General features: G+C 33.3%; 1 protein-coding gene across 3 annotated transcripts in view; it reads left to right on the top strand.

The window, feature by feature from the left end:
* Nucleotides 1–547: 547 nt before the first annotated feature.
* Prp4k (Pre-mRNA processing factor 4 kinase) overlaps nucleotides 548–10,510 on the top strand; it is a 25,427-nt gene continuing 15,464 nt past the window's right edge. For all 3 annotated transcript variants that reach the window (XM_018544557.1, XM_018544556.1, XM_018544555.1), the window contains exons 1-10: nucleotides 548–723; nucleotides 870–1,040; nucleotides 1,189–1,438; nucleotides 1,887–2,389; nucleotides 3,386–4,022; nucleotides 4,112–4,453; nucleotides 4,539–4,624; nucleotides 4,725–4,871; nucleotides 4,943–5,096; nucleotides 5,186–5,438. In XM_018544557.1, the coding sequence (XP_018400059.1) occupies nucleotides 719–723; nucleotides 870–1,040; nucleotides 1,189–1,438; nucleotides 1,887–2,389; nucleotides 3,386–4,022; nucleotides 4,112–4,453; nucleotides 4,539–4,624; nucleotides 4,725–4,871; nucleotides 4,943–5,096; nucleotides 5,186–5,438 (2,548 nt within the window). In that variant the 5' untranslated portion in view covers nucleotides 548–718. The remainder of the gene's footprint in view (nucleotides 724–869; nucleotides 1,041–1,188; nucleotides 1,439–1,886; nucleotides 2,390–3,385; nucleotides 4,023–4,111; nucleotides 4,454–4,538; nucleotides 4,625–4,724; nucleotides 4,872–4,942; nucleotides 5,097–5,185; nucleotides 5,439–10,510) is intronic.

Here is a 10,510-nt window from a genome sequence, read left to right as displayed (position 1 = left end):
CAGCAAGCGGCAAAATCGAGGCAATATTATTTATTGCAATAAATATTAGGAAAATTAACGAAGAATGGCTTCGGATAAGGTACGAATGTTTGTAAATTAGATCATTTTATACTTTACACTTTACTTTTTCAAATTTGTGGTAAAGTATAAAATGATCTAATTTACAAACATGTATCCGTACCTTATCCGAAGCTATTTTTCGTTTATTTTCCTAATATTTATTGCAATAAATAATATTTTTATAATGAAACGACGGACATATTGTATGCTTTCTCGATTTTGCCGCTTGCTGCTTGCTGTTCGTTCGGTCAACTTCAACGAACTGCGGCAAAATGTATTTGCGCCGGAAGTACGTCATCTAGCTTACATAAAATTCTTAACCAATAGTAACGAATTGCTGCTGCAACGTGCTGCGCATGAAAAAGTACCTTTAACCAATAGTAACGAATTGCTGCTGCAGCGTGCTGCGCATGAAAAAGCACCTTTATGCGTTATGCAAAAGTCTGTGCTCCCCGCTTTACTTGCACCATATGTATGGGGGGTACTGGGGTAGATGGTAGATAGAACCTGCAAAATGGCGTCACGCTGAGAATTTCGTGTATCTGTGCGTTTGTTGCGGATCATTATTGATTGCGATTATTGTAATTATTTGGATCATTGGAATTACTGTGTGTAGTGATTTTATGTTTCATTTATTAATTATTTACTAAATTTCATTATGGGGTAAGTAAATTGTACAAAAACTGAATGGTTTAATACGTTTAATATTACGTTAGCAAAGAGATTTGTTTTCGATTTGATGAAAGAATGGAAACAAATGAACATTCTCTTTCTGTTACGAAAATATTAACTTTGACATATAATTTCAGCACATCAGATTTGGAAGGTCTTGAGTGTAAACGGGAATCTTTAGGATTAGATTCTGATGCAGATGGAGTAATTGATCAAAGAAAGAAAAAAAAAAGAAAACATAAGCATCATAAGCATAAGAAGGAAAAATTAATTGAAAGAGACGATGAACGACTGGACAAGCAAGAAAGGTAACAGTATTTTCCATTTAAACACAATATAACACAATGAATTATTTCATTTTTGTTTAACATTGGTAAACAACAAGAACATAATGATTCATACCCAATATAACTAAGTGATGCATTGATTAAAATTAAAATTAAATTTTATTTGTAGACGAAAACACAAAAAACATAAAAGACAGAAAAGAGATAGAAATATGGAAAATGGTACTATGGAAGAGAAAGTAAATTCCAATGTAGTGCATAAAGAAATTGATATGAATGGCAAAACAAAAACTTCCATATTAGAAGTTGTTTCTACAGACGAAAGTGAAGATGAAAAATTGATTGATCTTGACTCTGATGAAGTGGATTGTACAATCATAGAGGATGATATTGATCTCGAAGAATTAATGAAACAAAAGGTAAGTAATTAAAGTTTCAATTAGAACAATTGTAGGTTATATATATACATATATGTATATATATATATGTATTTATAACAGTTTTAATATTTTTTAATAAATTTATATAATTAAAAACTATTGTATAATGTATATACGCATTATGTATATACACTGTAGAATAGTTTTTAATTATATAAATCTATTAAAAAATATTAGAGGACTGTTTTGAGCCATGCTAGATGTCATGTGCAAATTATGGTATTAGAAAAAAATAAATCAACTTTCCAAATGTTTCGACCTTTGCTATGTTTACGTGCGTGCCTGTGTGCACATGTATGTATGTACATGCATGTGTAATTTTAACATATGATACATTGCAGCATATACATATAATGCATAATTCAATGATAATTAAATATTTTCTATAAATGTTATTTTGTACTTACTATAATTGCATTGTACGTAGGAACGATTGCAAGCATGTTTAGTACAATATCTCTCGGATGAATCTGAAAAAGGTGAAGATAAAGAGTTACAAGAAGAGGAAGAAGAAGAAGAAACGAAAACAACGATAGAAACACCCGATATAATACTTGTGGAAGATGATAGCGATACTAATGATATACCACCGAAGAAAGAAGGTAGAAGTAAATCAGGTAGTAGAGAACACAAGAAAGTGATGAAAACTGAAAGACGTGTTGTAGTTAATATGACTAGAGACAGAAAAATTCGCGAACACAAAGATAGGAAAAGAGATTTTGACAGGAAAAGAGATGAGAAAATCCGCCTTAGAGAAGAAGGAAAAAGAGAAGAAATTCGAAGAGACGACAGATCTTTGCGAAGAACTAGTGAAAAGCAGAAAGAAGAAACAAGAAGAGACGAATCGAACAAAAAAATCGATGATGATCAGCAGAGACGTAAAGATCCATTAAGAAGGGATGAGACACGGAAAAAAGAATCAGACAGACGGTAAGTGATGAAAATTATTATTATGATTATGATTATTACTTATTTTGATCGTTATTTAATGTAATTTATTTAAAAAATATATATATATATATTAGGTGTACAAATAAGTTTTAAAGCGTTTTTAATGAAATTTAATATTTATTTATTTAGAAACGAAAACACTTAATTATCAAAATAATCCCCGTCATTATCTATGATCTTTAGCCATCTTTTGGGCAGCTTGCGAATTTTATAAGCGAAGAAGGTTTCGTCTTTCGATGCGATAAAATTATCCACCCATTTCCGCACTTCTTCAAATACTCGAAAGTGTACACCGGACAAGGCGTTTTGCATTGACCGGAATAAATAATAGTCTGAAGGAGCTATGTCTGGGCTATACGCCGGGTGCGATAGAATTTCTCAACCAGGCGCTAGCAATGTTTCCTTTACAGATTTATCAACATGAGACCTAGCGTTGTCATGAAACAATTTCACGGGATGTTTTCCTTTGCCTGTAAATGGACGTGTTCATTTTATTTCTTGATTTAAACGGATCAATTGTTGACTGCAACTTCTTTTTGTGTTTAACATGAGTTTTGATTGAGTAATGCTTACAATTGATTGTCTGTAACCTTATGAGGAGCACCACTACGTTCTCTATCGCTAACATCAAAATCATCCTCTTTAAATCGCCTAAATTAAAACTCGTTCTTTTGGATACAACATTGTCTCCAAGAGCAGAACAAATTGATTCATATGCTTTAGCAGCGCTTTTTCCTTGATAAAATTCGTATCGAACGCAGTGTCGAATAAATTGCTTATGGCTCACCATTTTAAAACCATTTAATCTTGAGATTAAGTTTCCAATTGTATGAAGTCAATTGTTTTTTTTTTCACATCAAAAAGCGCGAAAATATTTGAATTCTAAGTTTAAATTATACGTTACACAAAAAACGCTTTAAAACTTATTTGTACACCTAATAATTAGTATTATGTATTAACAATTTATGTACATAGAGAAGAAAATCGAAAACGAGAGCAATCTTCCCATCATAGTTCAAAAACTAATAACGAGACAAAAAGTTCAGATAACAAAAATCGCGACAGATTGGCAAGTCGCGAACGTCAAAATAGCCGAGATCGTCACATTAGTCACAATCGACGCAGTCGTGAAAGATTATGTAGCAGAGAGCCTCGTCGTCATGCTAGTCGCGACAAAAGGGATAGCAACAGTAAAGATCGCTATGGAAATAGAGATCGACATGATGGTCGTGATCGACGAGACATTCGATTCCACGATCATCGAATCGAAGATCGATCGCGGAGTACTGCAAGAAGATCACGTAGTCCTATTCGAAACAGATCAGAAAGAGAACGAAACAATCGGTATAAAAGATCCAGATCTCCTTCTCGAAATCGTAGAGATCGAGATAAACAAGTCAGGGATCATGTTAGGGATCGTGAGAAAGATAGAGAGAGAAATAGCAAGCGAGAACGCAACGATAAGTATAAGGATTCTTTATCGGAAGGTCTCAAAGTAGAACATTCAGATAGTTCGAGTGAAGAGGATATCAAAGATATCGACATCGAGGAAGAAGAGGATGAAGAAGCTATTATAGAACGTCGACGAAAACAAAGAGAAGAATTGCTCAAAGTAAGTAATACATATTTTCGTCAATTATATGTGCATTAAATACGTGTTTAATTTGATTATTGATCATGAGATATATTTTTTCTCTGCAGAGATTAAGTGGACCAAATGAAGATTCAAATATGTCTGCTGACATTAATGTCGCTGGTTCTCCAGAAAGCCAATCTAATATATCGCAAAAATCTGTAGACATACCATTCAATAATGAATCCGTTTTGGAGAGCCATACCCCACCACTGCCCACAGAAAAACTAGAGTCTCCGCCTCCAGCCAAAAAAAGAAAGTCCAGATTTGAGGATACACCACTTAACGAATCTGACAAAACTGGGAATATTAAAATGTCTGAAAGGTTTAAACAAGAAGAAAAGCAAATTTCAAAAAAATCAAACGAATGGGACATGTTCGCAGAAGCAGATAACATTGAGGATTTTAATGTACATTTTATTTTATTTGACTTTTCTCTTTATTAGTATGTTTACTTTGTTTTTCGATCTAATTACTTAATTTCTTATTGTCTAGAGCCCTACGCTTGAAGGAAAACGTCAAGGAGGACCAGACAATCCTAGTTTGACAGATAATTGGGACGATGCCGAAGGATATTATCGGTTAGTTACGTATTATTTATCCTATGTCATTGTTTCAATTTAAAAGCCAATATGATTAGCTTGAAAATTGATAATAATAACAATATAATCTATTTCTCAGAGTGCGTGTTGGAGAGACACTTGATGCACGATACGCAGTCTATGGATATACAGGTCAAGGAGTATTTAGTAATGTAGTACGAGCAAGAGACAGCGCTAGAGGAAATTTGGACGTAGCTGTGAAAATTATAAGAAACAATGAAATAATGTAAGTATAATATTTCCGATTTTTGGTCGAGCGCAGTATACAATTGTTTACAAGTTGTTATACTCGTACAGGCACAGAACTGGTTTAAAAGAGTTAGAAATTCTTAGAAAACTGAATGACGCTGATCCGGAAGATAGATTTCATTGCTTGCGTCTATTTAGGCATTTCTTTCACAAAAATCATTTGTGTATGGTTTTCGAACCTTTAGCCATGAATTTAAGAGAGGTACGTACATGTGTTTTTTTTTTATTTGTATAAAATCTACAATATCTAAAACGCGATTTTAAATTGTGATAATCATGTTTGTTGAGCAGGTTTTAAAGAAATATGGCAAAGACGTTGGTTTACACGTTAAAGCGGTAAGATCATATACGCAGCAACTTTTTTTAGCACTAAAATTATTAAAACGTGCAAATATTCTGCATGCTGACATCAAACCGGATAATATTCTAGTCAGTGAAAGCAAACTAGTGTTGAAACTCTGTGATTTTGGCTCCGCATCGCACGCCCATGAAAATGAAATAACACCATATTTAGTTTCAAGATTTTATCGTGCACCCGAAATTAGTAAGTATTTTACTTTATTACAAAATCTAATTATCGCTACTCGATTTTTCATATATGCATATTACAAAAAAAATGTGTATATATATATATATATATAGGGTGTTTGAGAAGTAATGAAAAATTTTGTCGCATAGAGGTAGACTGGACTAAACTGAGAAAAGTCCTTACCATTTTACAATTTTCGCAATAGTTAACGAGATATTAGTTTATAAAAATATCCAAATTCGCCCGGCCCACTGCCAAATATAAGCACGCGACTGGATATGACTGTCCAGCGAGGCGCACCGCCCGCGTTTGCCGTCTCTAGGCATGCGTTGTTTATAACAAGCGGCAATGGACATTGTCTAGTGACAACCATTGCCGCTAATTTTTACAAATTAACTAATACGACTTACAATTAGTAGCCTATAACAGTCTAGCTTGGATCTTAGTTACTTATATATAATTTTGCGTAAATTTAGGTAAGTTGAAACCCGCCCTCTAGCGATAAATAGCTGTAGCTTTAATAATCGTTAACTGTAATGGTTGAACAAAGGCATCATTTATAGTTTGGATCTTTGTCAATAATATTCAGTACATAAAAGTTTGTGTTTGTGACAACAACAAAGTTGTTCACTGCGAAGAAGATGTCTGAATTTCAACCAAAAAAGCATTATTTGCGCGAAGCTTTGCTTTTCTGTTTCAATTTGAAGAAAACTGCTGCTGAATTTCATCGAATGCTTGTTGAAGCTTATAAGGAACTTGCTCTATCGGAAACAACTTACAAGGAATGGTTTCGACGATTCAAACTTGGTGATTTTGATACGAATGATAAAGCACATCATCGATTCAAAACTGCAAGCAATGGTGGATGAAGATCCATGTCAAACACAAAATCAACTTGCAGAAACGTTGAATGTTATTCAAACAGCTATTTCCAAGCGTTTAAAAGCCATGGGAAAGATATAAAAGGAAGGCAGATGGGTACCATATGAATTGAAAGAGAAGAGACATCGAAAGGCGAAAAACCATCTCCGAAATGCTGCTTGCCAGGCAAAAAACAAAGGGGTTTTTGCATCAAATTGTGACTGGCGATGAAAAGTGGATCTATTTCGATAACCCCAAACGCCGAAAAACCATTTGCGATCCAGGTCAATCATCGACATCGACGCCAAACCGGAATATTCATGGGAAGAAGGCTATGCTCTGTACTTGATGGGACCAGAAGGGTGTAGTGTACCATGAGCTGTTGAAATCTGGTCAAACAGTCACAGGGGATCTCTACCAACAACAAATAATCCGTTTGAGCCGAGCATTGCGCGAAAAACGACCAGAATATGAGACAAGACAGCATAAAGTGATCTTGCTTCACGACAACGCTCGACTTCACGTCACGAAACTCGTTAAGGAAACGTTAGAAGCACTTCGCTGGGAAGTGCTACCCTATGCGGCTTATTCACCAGACTGTGCCCCTTCCGACTACCACTTGTTTTGATCAATGGCACACGCACTTGCAGAGAAACACTTCAACTCTTACGAAAGCGTCGAAAAATGAGTCTCTAACTGGATAGCCTCTAAAGATGAGTCGTTCTTTCGCCGTGGGATCCGCTTATTACCAGAAAGATGGAAAACAGTCATATCTAACGATGGCCAATACTTTGATTGATAAATTCTTTTTACTTATTTTTTAAATAAAGGCTTAATTTTGGCAAAAAAAAGGGCGAGTTTCAACTTATATACCTAATATATACTAATATATGTAGTCTTTCTAAACTGCGCGCCGAACAATTGTCGGTCTTGAAACGCTACTCTAATAAACTACCGTAGTACTATCACGAATTAAATTGATTAACAACTTAATAATTAATTGATGCTCTTTTTTGGCATCTTATATCGAAGTTAAATTATATTAAAATCTGTCAAGTATCCTAGGACACTTGCGCGTAAAACAAGCGATCCTGGTTCGACTCCCGGCCGAGGTAATATTTTTTGTAATAAGAATTATTTTTAGATTTAGTTTTTTCAGGCTTTAATATAGTTTAACTTCGATATAAGATGCCAAAAAAGAGCATCAATAATAATTATTAAATTGTTAATCAATTTAATTCGTGATAGTACTACGGTAGTTTATTAGAGTGGCGTTTCAAGACCGATAATTGTTCGGCGCGCAGTTTAGAAAGACTACATATATTAGTATATAAATTTACGCGAAATTATATATAAGTAACTAAGATCCAAGCTAGACTGTTATAGGCTTCTTATTCGTATTAGTTATGTTCTTACATTGACGGTCTTTAGATTTGAATATTGTTTATAAATTAATATCTTAGTAATTATTGCGAAAAATGTATAAAATGGTAGAGGACTTTTCTTCTCCATTCTACCCCCATGTGACAAAACTTTTCATTACTTCTCAAACACTCTGGGTCTGTTTTTTGTTCCTGCACTGTCTGAAATAGTGCACACGGTGCAATAAGTTAAAATGAAACAAACGTATATTTGTTTCACTTCAACTTATTGCACCGTGTGTACTAGTTCAGACAGTGCAGGAACAAAAAACAAACCCTCTATATACAGGATATTTGATTGAATGTAACAATTGTTCATGGGCAGATAAAGCGGACTGACCTGGAATCGAAAAGTTCCTTATTACCTTGCATTTCAAAAAAAAATTTTAAGACGAGAAAAAAAATATCTTCCTTTGAATGTGGATTCAAACTCTTTCTCCTAACCATCATATTGCAATTTTTGCAATATGGACTACGTTTACGAGGCTCAATTTACGCCAAAATTATAACATTGAATGAAATTGGTCAATCACAGTCATTCTATTCTTCAAAGGAACAACTGATTGGCCATAAAATTTCATAACATCGATGTTATGCCGGTATCACAGTAGCGATTGAAGATTGCGTCTGCATTCGCGTTTGCGCCTGCGATAGTCTTTTGGCCAATCAGAAAAGAGATGTTGGCGATTGCGATTCGCGATTTCTGGTTAGACATGCGTCTGTTTTTCGTAGGCCGGTATTCATAGTCAGTTCTTATATTCAAGACCGTCTTAAGTTTAATTTTGAGGTGTCATGAACCAATTAGACAGCTGCATTAGCATCTTAAGACATTACTTAAGACGATCTTAAAATAAGAACCGATTATGAATACCGATTATAAAACGGTTTTGTAATCCAATTCATGTATCGAAACGCGAAAATAGAAAATAATCTCTTGGGAAAACTTGAAATTCTATATTTTTGAAACTGTAATTAATGATGTTTGCAAATATAAAAATAATATAAATTCCTTTTTTATAGTTTTTCTCCACATGCGTTGCAGAAAATATCTGATGAAATGTAATCGCTGATCGTCACTAGTGATTGAAAAACGTGTCTAATCACAAACGCAGACGCAATCTCCAGTCGCTAGTGTGATACCAGCATTAGCTTCGGCGTAATCGAACTTTGTAAATGTAGTAAATCAGTTACCGAGGTTTACTTATCAATTTTTAAAGACTCCTAAATAAATACGTATCCTCCCGGACTATCGCCAAGTGCAAACATGCGGCGTGTTACGACCACCCATGGTGGTGCTCACTAACCACTATGGACAATTTTCTAGTGCAGGGAGAGGTTTTCTTTCGCCGTTCATACCTTTGACTATATACCTCTGGACTGCTAGTTACCCCCCCTTTTCCATAAGATAGAAAGAGAGGACCGTGTATCCTAGAGTCCCTATATCAGAGTCTGGCCACTGAGACCTAGTGAAGAATTAAATGGCGTCTATCACATGACTTGTGTATCATACACGTCCTAGACGTAAACACGGTTGGAAAGATTAATGTATAAAATGATTATCACACAATCTATTATCGAATTAACAGAATATTTGATAGTCAAAAGAGATTATAAATATGTTTTAACAAGTCGCTTCACCCAAGATTGTGTCGAAAATTTATTTTCGGGAATTAGAGCAAAACATCAAATACCAAATGCATTACTGATTACAATTTAAGCAGGACTTAAAAGAACTTCGTATATCTCATTATATTAGACCAAGTAAAAATTCTAATTATAATCAAGACGACAGAGAATTTATTTGTAATTTTTTTAGTAAATCCAAGAAAATTAATTACGAATCATTTCCAGATATTCCAGAACCTAAAACAGATATCCATCTTTCTAATATTCAATTAAACATTTTATACAATATTGTTGGTTATATTATTCATAGTATTGTTAAAGGTAATGCTGTAATATGCAATTCATGTTTAGATTCTGTTGGATGTAAAAATTATACAGGTATAATATATTCAAGATTGGTGCATTTAAAATGTTTTTTAAAAAAAAAACTTTATTCTTTATTAACGAACAAGTTTTTGAATGTATTTTAAAAATGGAAATAATTATTCGCAAATATCTTCCATATTTAAAAAATAGTAAATGCAACTTTAATCATTTCTTTTTTGAAAAAATGCAAACCATTATATGTGAAACAATAAAAAGCTGTCATCAACTATTTACAAAAATAAAGAAGCGTTTTATAGGATATCGTTTAAGAATCGCATATTAAAAAGATCGTTTAAAAAATACAGTACATAACAGTAAAACAATGGCAATGTATTCTGTGATCAAATAATTTGTCTGCAATACCGATTTTATAAACTTGTTTTTATTTTAACATATTGTCTTTTTTTTTATATGTTTTTATATTATAGGAAATTAATGCTATTTATAAAAGAATAGATAAAAAGTTGTTTCGTGATTTATTGTATTTCTCTTATTTGAATTAGTTTGAATTTTGTAGTAATTCTCATTGGTTCCGTTTACTTTTTAAAAGTAACTAGTTACAGTTACAGTTATCGCTTTTTAAAAGTAACTCGTTACAGTTTACCGTTACTTGAAAAATAACTTTCCGTTACTTTTCCGTTACTTTTTTAAAATCGATTTAAAAATGTACTTTTACGTTTTTTTTTTATTATATGTAATACTGACAAATATATAGTTTTATTTAAAAAAAAAAACAATGTAGAATGGCTCAAATAATAAATTAAATAAAAGTAAAATGAGAAGGGTTACGAGCCAAAAATGAAACAGTTTATT

This window comes from Cyphomyrmex costatus, unplaced genomic scaffold (assembly GCF_001594065.2).
Source record: "Cyphomyrmex costatus isolate MS0001 unplaced genomic scaffold, Ccosl1.0 scaffold45, whole genome shotgun sequence".
Lineage (NCBI taxonomy): Eukaryota > Metazoa > Arthropoda > Insecta > Hymenoptera > Formicidae > Cyphomyrmex > Cyphomyrmex costatus.
This window is presented reverse-complemented; position numbering and strand designations above follow the sequence as displayed.